The 19,532-nt window shown below is 33.0% G+C and overlaps 1 protein-coding gene across 9 annotated transcripts in view; it reads left to right on the top strand.

Annotated features, from left to right (window-relative positions):
- CCNT2 (cyclin T2) overlaps positions 1–19,149 on the top strand; it is a 32,063-nt gene extending 12,914 nt beyond the window's left edge. For 3 of the 9 annotated variants that reach the window (XM_010802094.4, XM_059874577.1, XM_005202533.5), the window contains 7 exons: positions 2,161–2,289; positions 4,089–4,149; positions 6,082–6,144; positions 9,301–9,346; positions 10,982–11,145; positions 14,382–14,452; positions 14,937–19,142. In XM_010802094.4, the coding sequence (XP_010800396.1) occupies positions 2,161–2,289; positions 4,089–4,149; positions 6,082–6,144; positions 9,301–9,346; positions 10,982–11,145; positions 14,382–14,452; positions 14,937–16,358 (1,956 nt within the window). In that variant the 3' untranslated portion in view covers positions 16,359–19,142. Of the gene's footprint in view, positions 1–2,160; positions 2,290–4,088; positions 4,150–6,081; positions 6,145–9,026; positions 9,182–9,300; positions 9,666–10,981; positions 11,146–14,381; positions 14,453–14,936 lie in introns of those variants that run through there. The other 6 variants (XM_010802096.4, XM_010802095.4, NM_001192531.1 and 3 more) reach the window with 5 other exon arrangements.
- Positions 19,150–19,532: the final 383 nt, after the last annotated feature.

The raw sequence follows: 19,532 nt of genomic DNA, 5'->3' as shown, positions 1-19,532 counted from the left end.
ATTATCTGGCAGTTAGGCAAACAGTTCATTAAGTTCAGCCTAATTTGACATTTCACTTGAACCTGTATGCTTCACTCTTTGACAGATAGTTCTAACATTTGAGTTTTGGTGTAACCATTCCCCGTTTAGACATGAATGAGATAATAAATGAGATTGTGGGAAACTGAAAGTATATTCGTTTTATTGTTTCTTGCATTTCATACCTTGGCATTGGCTCTTAGCTTTTTATTACGACATTTGGAATACTGTGAACTTAATATTGGTACCTTTATATGGATTGTCCATATGTCATTCATTAAGTATTGTGAACAGCAGCTGCACAATGCTAGATAATGGGAACACAAATTAATAATTTAGTCTCTGTGTTCAAGCTGCTTCTAGCCTGGTAGGGCAGGCAAATATAATAAACCAGAAGTTAGAGTACAGTATAAGGACAATGGCAGAGGAATATACTGTTTCCTATTGAATAAAGAAGAGCATTTTGCTCTGATTCCATAAGTTGGGAGGATGTGATCTTTTGAGGTAAGCTGTTAAATAGCGAAAGAATTAATCAAACTAGGTAACAGTGATAAGAAATTTTCACTATGTAGAAAAAATGACAAAACAGATGGAAGATAATTGTAAGATAACTACTCTCAGTTATCTTACACTTTTTACAATTTAGGAACTCCCCTGCCCTGGATCACTGCTATATAACTGGTATTACAAGAATACTGACTAATTTGGGTATTGCTTGATTAAATCAGTTTAGTCTACATCCATGAAAACTTTAAGTATAAGTTGCTTTTTTGAGCGTTCTAAATTTTTTAAGCCTTCCTTGTCATTTTAATTTTAAAAAGACTGAAATAAATTGAAAGTCCAAGGTGGAATTATTCAGTCTATTTAAGGTAACATTATTTTTGGTTGTTTAGAGCCAAACTCACTTAATTTTAGGTCTGTTTTAAAGATTTTTATGTAGTAAGACAACTTCATGAAGTCATTTTTACTCCATTTACTTATCTGCAAATGCAGTTGGATTACAGAAGGCCCCTTTCAAAGCCGCAATCCAAGGATTAACTTTTATGTCTCAGGAATGATATTTGTAAGTTGTTTGAAGAGCTGTCAGAAGAAAGAGTCCATCTTCCCTATATCAAGTTTTCTCTTTATTTTGACTACCCAAAACATGTAATGGGATTTATGCCCTCCTTCCTCCTCCTGTCCTTCTGTTGGCATTGTTTCCATGTAGGGATTGATTACCCGCCTCCACGCAATTAGATGTTCATCTCTTAAAAAATAACGTACCTGAATCTTGACATTTAGAAATGATCCTTTCATGACCAATTTCTTGTGTGGAATCTTTGAATGTTACTAGAATTTAACATGTCAGTTTTCTGATTCAGCAATTATTTGGTTTAGTACTAACTTTTTGGATAAATAATTGCTCAAGATGGTGTTCTCTTAGTCAATATCTCTATAGTGCTATGTTCTTACATTTCTATTTCCAGTAGATAACTTACTAAAGCTAAAACAAATTGATGATTTTTTCGTCTCCAGTTGGCAAGGTTTCTATGCTATTGGTTTGTCTTACATGGTTTATTACCTGAATTTTTTAGGTTCTTTTAATATTGATTTATTGAAGTAATAGAGAAATTAAGTAGCAGTTTCATGTTCAGAATCCTCTTATTTTGTCTAGGAGATTTCTTTTTCTCTCTTAAGTAAAAGGGTATAGCTCTTAACCAAACAATGAAGCATTGATTAAAAGAGTACCAGTGAGTGGTGACTGCCTCAAAAGAGGGAAAATCTGACTATACCCACTTTGTTTTTTTCTTTACTTTCTTCCTTCCTTTCTTTTTAAAGAGCTTTGGCTTTATTATTTTGCTTCAGTTTTTTCCTCTACCTCCCCAGTGTGCATTATTATTGTTATTTAAACTTTCTTTTAAAGTGTAAGTCTTTTCCTTTTAGATTTCTACTTGCAAAGCAAGTAAAACAGATTTTATAGACTGAAGTAACAAGTTACGTCTAATGAATAACTTTCTAAAAACTTAACATCAGTCTTGTCATAGCCCAGTTTCAGTTCATACTGTGAATATTACATTCCTTTTTTGCATCCCCCCTTAGAAAGTAGAAGGTGTTTCCAAAATGTGTGTGTTTTTAAATCACCAAATTTTGTCTTTTCTGCAGATGATATCACCTACTGCATTATTCTTGGCTGCAAAAGTAGAAGAACAGGCTCGAAAACTTGAACATGTTATCAAAGTAGCACATGCTTGTCTTCATCCCCTAGAGCCACTGCTGGATACTAAATGTGATGTATGTAAAAATTTATTGTTTTGAGTTTTCTTTGTAAATTTGAAACCTTTTCATCATTTAAACCTAATAAAAATGTAATTCAGTTAGTGTTGCCGTCCTGTGCTGCTTATTTCTGTTTTCACTTAGGAAGGTAAATACCAGGAAGTGATCTGACAGAAACACGTTTCATGTTATGTTTGTGAGGTTTTAGTCTTTCTGAATCATTTAAGTCCTTGATTCAAAGGTACTCTTGACGTGTTTGACGTTTTATTCATTCTTACAAATCAGTGATACACGTAGAAGGTACATCATATCACCTTTGGATGTATTTAAGGCCATAGATAGATATTTTCTTAAATTGTCAGCAAATGAAGGAATAGAAAAGTCTCTGAATTTATCTCTGGACCAGTAATTAGTCTTTTTACAAGTGTTCTACTATCAATACATATATACTACTGCTTTTCTCTGATACATAAAGATGCATTTTACTATGCTTACATGAGTGGCATTTCAAAAATATTTTTATTTTCCTAAAATAGTCTGGAGGGGAAAAAAAAAAAAGAGTAATACTAGTTTCCAAACAGCTTGTATCCTCATCAACATTTCAATAGGTCTAGTTTCAAAACCCCATTTTTAAGTCTTCTGATGTCTTAAAACAGAAACTATAGCATTCTGGGCTTTTGAAATCCTTTTCCTAGCACTCCTATGTAATTGAATTGCTTTATCAAGAACTTTTAACTACTGAATGACTACCAGTATTAATTCAGTTCGATTTGGATCAAGTTTAAGGTCCAGACTAAATATATCTGATTTTATTAATGACAAGTATTTATCCTACATGTTGGATTTAAGAGACTAAAATATTAATGTGGCCATTCAGTATAGTGAATGAGATTATTTAAAGTTATTTCTTGTAGTTTCTATTAACTTTACGGACTCAGAATTATTTCTTGCGATTACTTAGGGTATTGTTTAAGTAATAGAAAAGCCTATGTTTTAAAATGAAGCTCAGTGATCTTCTCAAAGTGGGCATTAATAAAATTAAAGGTGCTTTCACTCTGAGTTTAGAAGTATGTCCTTACGTAAATGAGTATTTATATATAATATGGTTTTCTTATCACCCTAGTCATTTGTCATGATGCAAGAATGAGATGGCAGAAAATTTTTCATACCTTTTCTTCCCTGAGTGATTACATTTGAATGATTTAGTGAAGTTGAGGAAAAAGATTCTCTATTTTTGTCCCCACAGGTGTTCGGTACATTGTTTTGGTGTTTTATAGCTAAAAAAAAAAAATTTTTTTTTTAATCTAAGGGTTTGAGGGTTTGTTTTGATTTTGTCTTTTCTGAAAAGAGAAAATTATTCTAAAAAATAACTCACTGACCAACTGTGGAAGTCAAGGACTTAATACATGAAGTAGCCTGTAGTGAGCTGATGAGCCTTTTGTTGAAAAGCCAGTTTGAATTTGATCTTTCTTGAGTTGGTGCTTCCTGTCCTTAATGGGACTCAAAGTGCCAATGCCTAAGTAAAGTTTTACCTTGCAGAGTGGAGATCCCTTTTTTTCAGTTAATCTACCCCCTTTTATATTATTATCCTTAGATTGGTTTTGTTTTGTTTTGTTTTGTTGTATTAGAAGTAACTGAATCTATTTATCATAGAAAATAGGTTTTATCTGTCACCCTCAGTTCATTTTCATATTTCCAAAAGATTTTGTTCAAGTTTGTAATGAATCTATGATTTAATCGTAAGAGATTTAACATTCCCATGGTCTAGTTGTGTTATGTTTATTAAACTTTTTGATATTATTATTTTTACCTGGCAGACTTATCTTCAACAGACTCAAGAACTGGTTTTACTTGAAACCATAATGCTACAAACCCTAGGTATGTACTTACATCAAGTATTATTTGTGTATGTGTTGTTGAATGCAATATTCTAAATAAAGGAACAGATTTCTGAAATAATTTTATCATTGAAGAAAGTTTCATTTGAAAATACAGCTTGGAGCCAGAGTAGTAGTGCTTGGTTCTGAGGAAACCATTTTTAAAATTTTAATTTCATTTAGCATTTAATTGAATGGTCAGCATAGCTTTCAGTATGATTTCTCATATTTTCAGATAGTTAAGACTCTGGTTCATTCTGGATTTGCATTGGGGAATAAAATGGTCCTTTAGGGCTGTCGTATATGATTATAATGTTATAAACATCCAAGGCAGTCCTGCTATGCTAGAGCTTATAAATTTATCACATCATTTTAAACGTGACATAGTAATTTAAGTGTCCATCATCCTTGTCTAAAAGTTAAATTGTCTATAAGGTTTGTGCAACTTAAGTCATCTTTGAAGATCATTTATTCTGATCTTTTACTTTACTCATGAGGAGATTGAGCTTTAAGCAGGTGTGGACTGTGTAAAGTCATGTATTACTTCTGGAAGGACCTAGCAGGGTGTCATGGGAAGAATATAGGCTTTATTGAGATCTGCACTTAAATATATACTCCTCTTTATTTACTTTGTAAACTTGGTCAAAGTTCCTTTACTTTTATCCTGTGTGTGTAAGGTGGAATAATAATTCTACTTTAACACTGTGAATTTGAAGATGAAAGATTTTTTTTTAATTGCCACATAGTATTTCATAAATAATCATTGTTTATTATTAGTTGTTTTTATCTTATTTATACTCAATTCCCAGATGTTGAATAGAAGTCTAATAATCGTAGCTTTCCATTATGACAGATTTTTTTTATTACACAAGTAGGTTGTTTGAAACACACATAACTTGTTAAAGGTTTTTATAACATAGATACAAAAATGAAAGTAAGAATCTGGACGCAACTAAACAAGAAAAATAAAAGTGAAAATCTTTTTATTCTCTCCAAATTCAGTGATTTAGCATGTTACTGTTAATATATAAATCTGAGATTTGACAAATATTCATATAATGAAAGTTGAAGGGAAAAACTTTTTAATAGTTATTTTATCATATAAAGTCCATCATATTCATACTACTGATGACAGATTTCTTAAACACAGAATGAACAGCATTATTTTAAGGGGAACATTAGAATTTACAAGATACAACTCATGGCTAAAGTGTAATTTTTGCAAGTTTAATAACAGAAATATGAATAGACCACACAATAACTTTAAAATCGAGATTACCTGCTTATTGGAATATTATTCTTATACTACTTCTCATGGCACTATACAACGACCTCCACTTCTAAGAAAGGAAAAGGAGAAACTATGCCCTACCTACAGGGTTCACTTGCCTTAACAGTTTTATTTTTATTAGTAATAAGATGTAATTACAAGCTAACTGATTAAAACTCTTTCATCTAAGGTACACTGAGAAAATAAGAGGACTGTATCATTTAAAAGATCACTTCTTCCACTGTAGCCCAAAGATTATATTTATGAAAAATGTTCTTGTCACATCTTCTGAAAAAAGGAGTTGGAATATATTTAAGAAATATATTACATAGTTGAATTCCCTGCTTAAATTGCGGGGCTGCTTTAATAATTGTCATGATTGTAGTTTGTAACTTAAAGATAATCTCAAACTAATTGTAATTCAGAATTTTGAATAAATACTATTTATCTCTAAGTAACTTTCAGTTTTCGTAATTGGAATGCTTTTCGAGATATTACTTCTTATGATTGAAGGTATAATAAGCATGTAAGTGATGAGAAACTAACTTTTGATTTTTTTTAATAATGAAAAATTCGTACTTACAGTTGTGTGATGAGTGGGATTTCTCAGGCAAGTATTGTACTGGTATAAGTGATTGGGAAAAAAAGTGCTTTTCATTTCAGGTTTTGAGATCACCATTGAACACCCACACACAGATGTAGTGAAATGTACCCAGTTAGTAAGAGGTAAGTGATCTTTGAAACTTTTAAATTACTAATGCTTTTTATTGTCTATATTTTATATGACTGCCGTTTTGTTCTCCTAGCTTTTTGGGGGTTTTATTATTATAAAATGACAAGAAATGTCATTTTGAAGCGTTATGTTTCAGTGTTCTACACCTGCCTATTCATCTACTTCTATATTTGGTCCTTCCTGGTGAATTAACTTCCTTTAAATTTAGGTGAGAGTCTCTTTTTACTAAAAAAAAATAATAATAATTAGAGGGCTTCCAAATACTAGAACTCTTTATTTGGGGCTATACTCATCCCATTTCAGTTAATATTTAAGATGTGGGCCATTTAACATATAGGTGGAGGAAATAGTATTAATTTCAAATTTATATCAAACTTCATTGATTTCTTGAAAACTGATTACAGTTTTCGAATTTGGAGGTCACCTTCACATCTTTCAGATAAAAATTGCCTTTAGATTTGTCATTTTGGGGAATGTTACACCTTTGTTCATTTGGCCAAAATTGATTTAAGTTCTTTAGCCTTAATAAAAGTGGCTTCCTTTTTGTGTATAATGAGAAAATTATTACATAGCATGATACATAACAGCATGTGATGTACCTATTAAACTGTTTATAAACAAGAGTACAAAGTTTTGTACTGTTTCTTTACTCCTTATAAAGCATGTGGTGTATGTTTTTCTACTCTTGTTAATGAATCCTATATATCATTGTATCTCTAGAAATAATTTTTCACACAGATGCATGCTGTACTACTTTTCCTTTCCTGTTTACCGTTTGAAGTGGTATGCACTAATAGTAATCACTTGGAACTTTTAGTGTGCCTTTTTCTGTTACCTGTTTTTGAAAATGAAATTTTGCGGTTTTATTCCTTTACCACTAGACTTCTTTAGGTTTGTTCTAAACAAAATGGGTAAGACTTTTGAAAGCCTTGTTTCTAGTGTTTACCTGAATGTTCTCTCATTTTATTCATTCTAAATTGAATTCATTTTATACCTAGGTAGGATTTTATTGTGTTAATGACGACATTAAAAAAAAAAAAACCTATTGTCTGATAACTGAGTTGTCATTCTTAAGAAATGGACTTAGATTTTTTTTTTATCTAAGAGCAAATGTTACTTATATTTAATTATGGTTCCTATTCATGGTTATATGTTTTGTAGCACTTTCTCATCCTTAGTATTACAGCATAGTATAGAATGGTATGGATAAACTAGTGTAGACATGGAATTAAGAAATAAAGCTTTAGAGAAGTTTTGTTTCCCTGGAAACTTAAAAGGGTGAGCTGTTTTGTTTGAATAATGGAGAGCCACTTAATTTGCCCTAAGTTGAGCTTAGTAAAGAAAGATGTTGAAGAAAGATACTAAATATAGGTTAAGAAACACACACACACACTTAGTAGAAAATGAAACTGAATTTTCAGCTTGGTATTGTGAAATTTGAGTCAGCTTCTCTTAAATCCGGTCTAAAGAAGCTAGAGAGATTAAAGTCCATTTATTTTGCAAAACTGAGTAGTAAAATATAAACATTTACAGAATCTGTAAATTGGATATATCATCCAAAGCAAAATATTTAAATCTGATTTTTTTTGTTACTATTAATGTTTAAAATGTGACGAATTCTTAAATTTTTGTAAAAATCTCGTTTAATGTCATTTTTGTCTGACTGACATTTTCAGGTAACTATAATTTGCATCTTAGTCCATCTTTAAAATGTTCTTTCATGTTTGGTATATATTTTTTTCCTTTGCCCTAAAACCACTTTAAGCTAACAAAAGAACGTTTTCCTTACGTTTTTCTCTGTCACAATGGCTTTTAATAGGTTACTGAATTTACATACATTCTGAGGTGAAGACTACAACGGCAATTTAAAATTATTTTTACTTATCTATGTATTTTGATTCTTTTGTGGGGTGGGGGTGGGGGTAAATGGTTTGATTTCTTTGAAGTTCTCCCATGCCCCCCATGTCTGGAGATGAGAAAGTTATTATGCTCTTTGCTGCAAAATTGGCTAATGTCATTTTACAGGGACCTTTCATATCTGTGATTTCTCCTTCCCTCTCCACCAGGAAAGAATGCCTTACTTAAGTCACAATGCCTCCAAGACATCCGATGCTTTGACACTCTTCCTTAGCACAGCTCTGCTAAGCCCAAATCCCTTTTGTAAACCTTTATGTTGATGATCCATGGGGCAGCGGGGAATTACACGTGCCACGAATAAAACTAGGAGAGGGCAAGGAACTTGAGTCCTGTTAGAGTGGGGTGAGTGGAGGTGAATTAATCCTAGGTGAGCAGAGGGGAAAGGTATGTCAGTGATTATGAATGTAACTCGGGGAGAAAGGGAAACTGTAGCAAAGGCATCCCTCTTGGGAAGAATAAGAAGTAGAAGAAGGGAGATGGGGGCTGTTTTCAATGTCAGTATCTTAAGAAACTAGTTATTAAAAATTGCTTTTCTATTGAGGACCAGTATTGAAGTATCCTGATTCCCTCTAAAGTACTTATATCTTTTCTAAAGTTATCATTAATTGGATTATATAATTTAAAAATAATCACACTGGTGTTTTCTATACATCCTTGTGATGTTTTTAGGTGGTTTATTCTGTTGATGCTTAGTAACATGATGAAAAACAGCACGTTGTCCTCTCTGAGTTTGGGGGTTGGGGGTTTATTTTTGATTTTTGTTTTTTGTTTTGTTTTGTTTTTTTGGTGGAAGTACTTAAACCAACTTAAATGTGATGACTGAGGATTAAGTCTGGCAGGCAACTCTTTGTATTTTGTATTAGACTTCAAAATCTTTTCTTCTTCTTCTTCTTTTTTTTTTTTTTTTTTAAATCCAGGAGAATGCTTTATTGCAACTTTTAGCTGACTAGATGCTTAACTTAGTAACAAGTTTAGCCCTTGTAACTGGCTAGCTAAAAGCAAATCGGCTTGTTTCTCAGATCTTTGGGGGATAGCAAGAAACATTTGAGTGAATGTTGTTGAAGATTTTCAGTAGTATAGAAAATGATGGCGCTCTTGTGATATTTGTAAGTAGTAAGTAAAATTTACTTTTTGTGTACAAATCTTTGAAGTTTTTGTTGTGTTGAGAACTTTTTCATGGTAGCATGTTAAAGCTGATAGTATTGTCTTCGTTTTTTTTTCTTTTCTTACAGCAAGCAAGGATTTGGCACAGACATCCTATTTCATGGCTACCAACAGGTTGTTATCCTGACCCTCTTTGTTGCACTGTTGTAGCACACTATAGCTTCCTTTAATGCAGGGCCCCCTCAATGTGTCTCTCACCCTTGTTGCAGCAGGAGACTGGACCATCTACTGTGGTGGTACCTTCCTGTCTGCTTTGCGGTGTATTGTACAAGGGACTTTTGGCACAGAGGGGTTAAATGCACAATGTGAAGTGTAGTGGTGCTTTCTGGTGACATATTCTCGATTTGTGAGTGCATAAGTCTAAAATTGGTAGCCTGAATAGCAGCTAAAGATTACAAAGAGCTAAACTTAACCTAGAAATTCGAGCAACTTGGTAAGTATAAAGCTATTTCTAGTTTACAATTATAGTTAAATGACAATTTTTAAAAATTTCACATTGATCCTATCTTAACTTTAATCATTAAAGTTTTTTAGTAAATAAAATTTATATAACTTGGGTTTTTTTTCCAGATAATACCCACCAGTAGTAGATTAGTAGTAGTCACATCCTATCAGTGCCTTGATTTGCATACGTGTAATTTTTACTTAAACGTTCAGTATTTTCTCTTTAGTTCATTTAAAGAACAGTATGGGTTTGTGCTTGACCAGTAGACATTTTCATCAGTTCTGAAATTGAACTGGAAGAATAGTTTTTAAAAGCTTTTCATATCTAGTATATAATTTTGTTCTGGATTGATTATAATGATTTAAATTTGTTTTTTTAAATGAGTCCTTGGGGAGGAGTGGACTAAACCAGCTTTATGTGGTCCTTAATTTCTTGTGATACTGTTATGTTTTGTTTAAAACTTTGAATTGCCAAAAAAGCCAGTATATTTTCTTAGGTATATATTGTTGGGATTTAACCTCTGTCCCTAGAAATACTGAACAAGGCAAGAACCACTTAAATTTAAAATTTGGGTTAGAAAAATCTAGCTGTGGCATGTTGCAAGTGCAGTTTTTGGCATGTCATGGAAGGAGAGAGGTAGTATTTTGGTAGATTTAGCAGCATTGGGCCTTGAAGCTATTCAGCAAAAGGTAAGTTTTCTCTGTGGCGTTGCTGAGAAGATAAAGTTTTACCTAAATAAGTGTTAAACGTATGAGTTACTTCAGAATGAATGAATGTTAAGCCACATGGAATGGTAGAATCCCTGATTATAATGTGGTATTGAAATTACCTTGTCAGTTGTACAGTTTTCTGCTTTTTTCTTTATTCTACCATGACATTACAAAAGAAACAAAAATACCACCCAAAAAAGTTTTAAGTCATTTTACTTATATATAGTAATTACTGGAAATGTCCTGTTTTCCTCTGCTTTTATAAAGAAGTAAAAATAGTTGTAATTTAGATGTAAAAACAAAGTTTAGATACACTGATGTATTAGTATTAGTAGTATTAATAATATACTCTGGGGAGTAAGAATATGAAAACATTGATAATCTATATGAGTTTTTAGTGTTTGAGTTTTTGTGACCATAGTCATTAAAAGTGTCATAATGTTAGCTTTTAATTTTATAAAATAAGGTTTTGTACTCTAGACTTAGAAAACTTACATAATTTTGTTTTTCCTCTAATCTTATTGGTAAATGTTTTTCTTTGTTTTACATATTTGAATTTCTATGACTCTTCGTTCCAAATCTGCTCTACAACAGTCTGCATCTTACAACCTTCTGTCTTCAGTATAAACCAACAGTGATAGCATGTGTGTGCATTCATTTGGCTTGCAAATGGTCCAATTGGGAGATTCCTGTGTCAACTGATGGAAAACATTGGTGGGAATATGTGGATCCTACAGTTACTCTGGAATTACTAGATGGTAAGTAGAAAAAATCTTTTTGTTACAACAAAATATTTTCTTACTTTTTATCATGGATTAAGCATTCTGTCTGCTTCTGTATCGATTTTAAAAAATATTGAGTTCCCATATATTCATGGTCGGTTGAACAGTTTTGGCCAGTCCAGGATCCTCCTTCACCCTATAGTTACTTGATGCCAATCCCAGGTATCATTTCATCTACTGGTATTTCCTCTTTTGAAAAGATAAAAAATCTTTAAAAACATAGTTCTATTTTAACAGTTTGGCAATAGGATTTAAAAGTACAGTTACATGATCTCATGAATAGGATGAGAATAAATTCATTAGCCTAAAGAGGGGGAAATGAACATATTATTAACCACTACTCAATATCTAAAGCCCTTTCATGACTTTTCAAAGAAATATGATTTAATATAATGCTGCAGGTTGATAATACAAGCATACGTAATTTTAAAGTATACTAATTTTGTTGGATTTAAAATGTATAAACACAAAGTCATGTATTAACTTACTGTAGAAGATGTGAAGCAGTAAGCTAATGGTATTTTCATGGTAATATTCCTTGTTGAGTTGTTCTGCTGGTGATAAAGTGTATCATTGTTGCCGTGCATTAATAAGTATGAATTGACAAGGAAAAATTGGGAGTGTAAGTTCTATAAATTATGAATCTGGCATTTAGGGGTCTCCTGATAGGAAATTTTTCTGGCAGGCCAGAGGTAGAATATTCTTGCAGATTAAGACATTTTAACCAGGAACTATAGATTTCAGAAAGGAAATAGATAACACTTCTTAAATCTAAACTGGTATGTTAGGTTTTCAGCTTCTTTTTATGTGCTTTCCCCAGCTTCCTTTATAAAATTGAAACTGATGAGAAAACTGGATTTACAGGACATCTGTTAGGTAAAAGTGAGAGACCTCTAAGGCTTTGGAATGTGGTTTTCCATTAATATCTCAGATGCTTCTTTAAGGTAGAAATTTAAGGGTCTGCACCCTTTTCTGTGAAGGACCAAATAGTAACTATTTTAGGGTTTGTGGGCTATACTGTCTGCAACAAGACAACTCTGCCATCAGAGCTAGAAAGCAACCACAGGCAACTGTAAGTGTTATAGCTGTGTTCTAGTAAATCTATTCACAAAAACAGGATACAGGTCATACTTGGCTCACCAGTGATAGTTTAAAGTTTATTCAGAGTAGTAGGAAATCTTCAGCGAGTTGAAATATAACATCTTCTAAAAACTAGTGGGAACTTTTTATTTTCCCATTTGTGACTTGAAATTGTGCCACCATCTTATTTTAGTAGTCAAAAGGTAAGATAAAATAGTTGTCTGATCTATTGATATTATATAATAGATACGGTAAGATATAAGATAAATAAGATAAAAACTTAATAAAAATAGTTTCTATACATGTCTCTAAAATAAAGTTTACAGAAAGCAAGTAATCTGCCTTTTATCCTGCTCTTAAATTGTAGGTAAAGTCTTTTTTGACACAACATGAGCCATCTAAATATCTCTTTGCTTCTATTCTGAAAAAGCTCAAGTTCACATTCATTTGAACATTGAATAGGAATCTTGGACACTTAACACATTGAAAATTTCAACATATGTAGCAGCCTTTTCTCTATTTTGATTACATTAAAACATAACAAAATTTCAGATGTTAAGAATATCTGAATTTTACATTTAATGACTGTCACCAGAACAACATTGATTGTATTTGGCCTTCCTATAAGAGGGTTGGGGGAGGAGGGGAGGGGGCGGTTATTGATTAATAACAAACCCTCATGTGTTTTTTATAATTTGAATTTTTCTGAAACTGAATCAGAATGATTTATTGTTAATTTTGGACCCAGGGGCACTGTGTATCTGCTAGATTTACTACTGTGTCCAAGTAGAAAAGTGGTCTTTTTTTTTTTTCAAATGAAGAAGTGGTAGTATAGGCAATAGATCTTTTTTTCATCTAAACTGAATCAAAAGGCTCCTGAGACTTTAGCAGGAACTAGTTGTCACAGATTATGAGAACATAATGATGCAAAATTTTTATCAGTCTCTTTATACTAAATGGGCATTAATAATATTATATGACATTCTCATTTGATATTATTAATACTTGTGTTGAGAGTGGCCAGTAACTTTCTACGGAGTTGAAAACTATAATTCATCTTAACCATACCACTTTGGAAAAGTGAATCATCTCTTATTTCATTGTAATCCTAAATTTAAGAAGAAAAATTGTAGAAATGTGACCAGGGTGATTTACTGAAATGTTAATAATATGTTGTCTGCTAGGAAGTTACAAATATAGGTAAAGAAATTTTTTCATTTTAACTTTGAAATGGTTTTAAATTTAAAGAAACTGTGAAATGGTACACATTCTGTGCTGTTATACCCTGTACCCAGTTTCTCTAATATTAGCATCTTACATAATAACAACATCTAAGATCACATGTTCCATTTAGTTGCCATGCCCCCCTTTAATCTTTCTTCCAATCTGTGATAATTTTTCTATCTTTTCTTTCATGTCCTTAACACTTTGAAGAATAATGGTCAGTTATTTTATAAAATGTTCCTCAGTTAGAGTTTGTCTCATGTTTTCCCATTGTTAAATTGAGGTTTTGCATTTTTGGCAAGAATACCACAGAAATGAGTTGTCCTACTCAATGCATTTCATCAAGGTGTATCATGTTGATATGTTTTATTGCTGGTAACGATAGTCATGATCACTTGGTTAGGGTCGTAAAGTTACTAATTTTCTTTTTGTAATTAATATCTTGATTATACAAATATTCTCTTTTTTCCTTAAACTTTTGGGCACTGATTGTAAAGAATCTAATGATGGACTTTGCCCACCACAATTATTCCTGATGTTTGCCTGATAGCAGTTTTCTGTTTGGGAGCAATTTTTTAAATGTGACTAAATTTTTCAGAGATTCTAAGTAAGCTTTTAAAATCAGGGACATGTGGGAGGAGGGGTTTTTGTTTGATTGTTTTTTGGATTTTTTGTTTGTTTGTTTTGGTTTTTTCTTTTTTTTTTTTAATCAAAAAAATTTTTTTTAAGATTCATCTTTGAAAATACCAATTCAGAGCTATGTGTACTTCTGTATGTGCTGATGGTTGAATTAGGAAGGTGATCATGAAGTAGATGAACTCTTGTGCTTTCTTTTTAATATTGCCCACTTGAGAGAATTCTAAATCTAAAGGCACCTTCTAAGTTTTAAATTTAAATTTTATTTTTAGAGCTAACACATGAGTTTCTACAAATATTGGAGAAAACGCCTAGTAGGTTGAAGAAGATTCGATACTGGAGGGTAAGAGAATTGACAGGGTTTATCAGAACATCAATTTCTAATAATTTGAATTTTTATGGTTAAATATTCTTATTTCTAATATTTGAAGTAATTACAGTGTATCATAAGCTACATGCGCTCATAATTTATCCAACTACTGTGTCCAGTAGACTTTGTTATAAATAACTTTATGGATTTCTTATTCTCATAGTGATTACTGTGGAAATAGTATCCTCACTTTACAAACAGGGGAATTAAAGCTAGACAAGTTAAATTCCTCTCTCAGATGCTGGGCTGGAATTTATTCAGTATCTAATTTAAAGCCAGTGCTTTCACTATATATAGTCTTATTTTATGTCTTTAAATAAGATGTTTGTTTACTTGCAACAAAGTCCAACCCCAGGTGATTTTATTTTCATATGTTTAATATAGAATTTTTATAAGCAAAGACATTTCTATTAAATTCCTTTGCTGTCATTGTTTCTTCTGTGTTTTATTTAAATAGGCTAACCAGGCAGCTGGGAAACCAAAAGTAGATGGACAAGTATCAGAAACGCCTCTTCTGGGTTCATCTTTGGTCCAGAATTCCATGTTAGTAGATAGTGTTACTGGTGTGCCTACCAAACCAAGTTTTCAGAAACCATCTACATCAGCTTTCCCTGCACCAGTACCTCTAAATTCAGGAAATATTTCTGTTCAAGACAGCCATGCATCTGATAATTTGTCAATGCTAGCAACAGGAATGCCGAGTACCTCGTATGGTTTGTCATCACACCAAGAATGGCCTCAGCATCAAGAGTCGGCAAGGACAGAACAGATATATTCACAGAAACAGGAAATATCTGGTAGCCAGTACAACATCAACTTCAAGCAGGGACCTTCTGTATCATTGCATTCAGGATTACATCACAGACCTGACAAAATTTCTGATCATTCTTCTGTTAAGCAAGATTATACTCATAAAGCAGGGAGCAGTAAACACCATGGGCCAATTTCTGCTACTCCTGGAGTAATTCCTCAGAAAATGTCTTTAGATAAATATAGAGAAAAACGTAAGCTAGAAAGCCTTGATCTGGATGCAAGGGATCATTATATAGCTGCCCAGGTAGAACAGCAGCACAAACATGTACAGTCTCAGGCAGCCAGCAGCAGTTCTGTGACTTCTCCCATTAAAATGAAAATTCCCATTACAAATGCTGAAAAACCTGAAAAATATATGGCAGAGAAGAAGGAAAAGAGTGGATCACTGAAATTACGGATTCCAATACCACCCACTGATAAAAGTGTCAGTAAAGAAGAACTGAAAATGAAAATAAAAGTTTCTTCCTCAGAAAGACACAGCTCTTCTGATGAAGGCAGTGGGAAGAGCAAGCATTCAAGCCCACATATTAGCAGGGACCATAAGGAGAAGCACAAGGAGCATCCTTCCAACCGCCACCACCCCAGCAGTCACAAGCATTCCCACTCATACAGTGGCAGCAGCAGTGGTGGCAGTAAACACAGTGCTGACGGAATAGCACCCACTGTTCTGAGGAGTCCTGTTGGCCTGAGCAGTGATGGCATTTCCTCTAGTTCCAGCTCTTCAAGGAAGAAGCTGCATATCAATGATGCATCTCACAACCATCACTCCAAAATGAGCAAAAGTTCCAAAAGTTCAGGTAGTTCATCTAGTTCTTCCTCCTCTGTTAAGCAGTATATATCCTCTCACAACTCTGTTTTTAACCATCCCTTACCCCCTCCTCCCCCTGTCACATACCAGGTGGGCTACGGACATCTCAGCACCCTCGTGAAACTGGACAAGAAGCCAGTGGAGACCAACGGTCCTGATGTCAATCACGAGTACAGTACAAACAGCCAGCATATGGACTACAAAGACACATTCGACATGCTGGACTCGCTGTTAAGTGCCCAAGGAATGAACATGTAATCATTTCTTTAGGTCAATTTTTCCTTTCCTTTTTTAATTTAAAAATTGTTAGAATGGAAAACTTCCTCCTGATCTAGCAGTGGTAACACCTGCTGTTAGTACCACTGCTTCAATATTTGTAAGTGCTGCTTTATTCTTCATTCTGAAAAGAAGAGATTATAGTAAACAAGTCTTTATCTCCACATATGATAGTGTTATAAATACTGTAAAAGCATGGAAGGTGCAAAACTCAGTATTTCTACAATTGCAGCTAAGAACATTAGGGTGAATGGCTGGCTGCTTCTAGGAATATAAGATGCCTCAAGCATTCGTTTATTTATAATTTGAATACTGTAGCTATTTTTTGTTGTTGCTTGGCTTTTGAATGAGTGTAAATTGTTTTCTTTTGTGTATTTATACTTGTATGTATGATTTGCATGTTTCACTGATAAAGGGATAAAACAGTATACTGACAACTGTTTACAAGAAAGTGGAGAAAAATGTACATACATTTTTGTATGTTTAGATATTACCATAAATACTCAGGATTGGAGCTGCTTGTAAGTATAACAATATACAGAATAACTTTATTTTATCTTGTCAGAGTCCATCACTAATCTAAAACAAAGGTGGCACTTTTTCATGTTAACCTTAAACTCTAGGCCTTACTGGAAGCCACTGAAGGGGGACACTTCACTACCGGATGGGTATGCAGTGCCACAGATGGTTGTTTACTCCGTGAGGCACTGATTCTGCCTTCAGAGGTTCTGACCAGACTGGCTGCTGAAAGAGCCCCTGAATTTCTGAAGGCTTGAAGAGGAAAAAATAAAGTTTACATACTCTTGATGTGAAGTGCATTTAAGTGTTTGTTGGCTTGTTGCAGTACTATAAACACACAGAGGTGTTAATAATGGTTAAGTAGATTACTGTGATTTGAAAACTAAATTCACAAAAACTTACATTAGTGCAGAATTAGTAAGTTTTTTTCTTAAATAAAGAACTTTAACACTACATATTTTAACCGTAAACAGAATCGCTTTTCCTTTAGCATTCAGAATGACACCATGTTCTTAAACATACCCCTCCCTTGAAGTGTGTTTGTGTGTGATGCCATATTTCTTTTTCAGGTAAATGCAGTCTTCCTTATAAAAATGAAATTAAACCTGTTGCTCTCTCAGTTGTTTTATATTCTAACAATAAATAAACAAAAAAGGTCACTGACTGTGCATTGTACCTGTATTTATATCTTATGGTTGTTAACAGGAAGCTCTCTGAGGGGAAGAAAAAAGGTAAGCCTCCAGATAAAACAGCTAGTGGAGGTTTTCCATGTGTTTGCACATCTCAGTATATTCCTGTTGAGGTCAAGTTTGCACAGTCTTCTGACTTCTGAGCAAATGATAGACTTTAACTTGTTTAAAATTTGTCTTAAATGCCAGTAACGTGGCTCTGGTTTATCAGCTAATCTTTAATTCTGTGGTAAATCTTTGAGCTGTTGAGTATCTTTGAGATGGGTTGAATTCAACTTCTGTTGAACTGAAAACTGTCTTAATTTTTTCCTCTATGTATATGAATTATTTTTGTTACAAAGCCACTGATACGTGCACAATTGTAATTTTACTCAAGTATGTTGCAGTTGTAAATATTAGAGTTTAATCTTGTGCTCTACTTTTATTTAGCAATTACCTGATTTGCCGGTAGCTTTATAATTTTTTTTAAGATAATTATTCGTTATTTTGTCAATGTTATTTGAATTTAGGATACTAGGAGTCTCTTTCTAGGGACTTTGCTTAGCTAGCATGTCCTAACTTTGTTCTTGTCTTGCATAACTTTAGTAATCTTTGTCATTACATGTAACTTTGTTGCTCTGTATGGCATATTATTGTATCCATAAACATGGTAATTTTGATACAGTTATACTTTTACAGTGGTACATAATCCAAGGACTAGTATAGAATTAAGAGGAGTGCAAGATGAGGGAGGGAAGGGTTTTTTTTGTTCTTGGTAATTTAGATGTGAAACCTCTATGGAGCTATCATGTGAAATGATACTGGGTGGTTGTGCTACTGTATAATGGGGATGATAATACCAGGAATTTCAATAAGATTTTGTAAAGAATATCCAGAAAAGTAGTGAACTTATTTTCAGTATGACATAGAAAACAATGTGAATATTTAAGGTCTGTGACTATACTTAAACTTCACTAAGAATTTGCAGAATTGTTTTGAGATGTGAGAATAAAGGTAATTTTGTTGAATCTTTTGGTGCTAATGATGGACAGTTAAAAAGGTAGCTAGTGTATATTGTTATGGGGAAGTACTTATTAGTTACTTCCAAAATTGATAATGCTATGTATTCACTTTTCACTCTGTAAATGTAATTCTTTACAATGACTTTATTTATTAAAGGGCAGACAGTTGTAATTTTTACAGGGTTTTGTGAGCTATTCAAACTCTTTAACTTCTGAACAGGATATTAGCTTCTAAAACCACAGTGGGGATAAAATATGGAAATTCTTTTAAGTTTCATTTCCATTAAATGAGAACCCTTATAATTCATATTGCCATGAATTTGACCATCTTGTTTGCATAAAATAGTTCATCAGCCTGGTCCCAGTAGGCTCAACCAAAGAAAAAGACTCCAATGAATGGACATTATTACTGAGTCTTCTTGTAAGTAGCCATAAATAAACCAAAATAGTATCAAATTTAGGTATGAAATTCCACATGTGCAAAGTACTGTTAAGGTGATACATTTTTGATGAGATTTTTAAAAATATTTGAACTATTAAAAACCGTTATCTTTAAACATCCTATAAAAGAGTGATTCATTTTGCAGTTGTGTTTTCCTTAGATCAGAGATCATTGATTTGTTACCTTTATGCAGAAGCACATTACATAGAAAGGCTTTACTTCTACCTCTTTGAACTAATTTTTGGATATTGAGCTGTGCCCCCTAAATATTTGCCTTAGCTGTTTTAAAATACACTGTTTTCAGAACCAAAGCAAAGGAGTGGTTTTTTCACAGAAATATTCTCAGAGGCAAACATCATCCCAGAAAACTGGTGGTAGCATCTTTTAGTAGTAAGACCTTGCAAAATGTCCTCGTTCCTTTTTTTTTTAAATTAACGCTGAGATTCATTTTTTGTTGCAGGTATTTAAATACTGAAAAGTCATGTAGTCACCCCAAGGTTTATCT

Source organism: Bos taurus, chromosome 2, assembly GCF_002263795.3.
Source record: "Bos taurus isolate L1 Dominette 01449 registration number 42190680 breed Hereford chromosome 2, ARS-UCD2.0, whole genome shotgun sequence".
Lineage (NCBI taxonomy): Eukaryota > Metazoa > Chordata > Mammalia > Artiodactyla > Bovidae > Bos > Bos taurus.
This window is presented reverse-complemented; position numbering and strand designations above follow the sequence as displayed.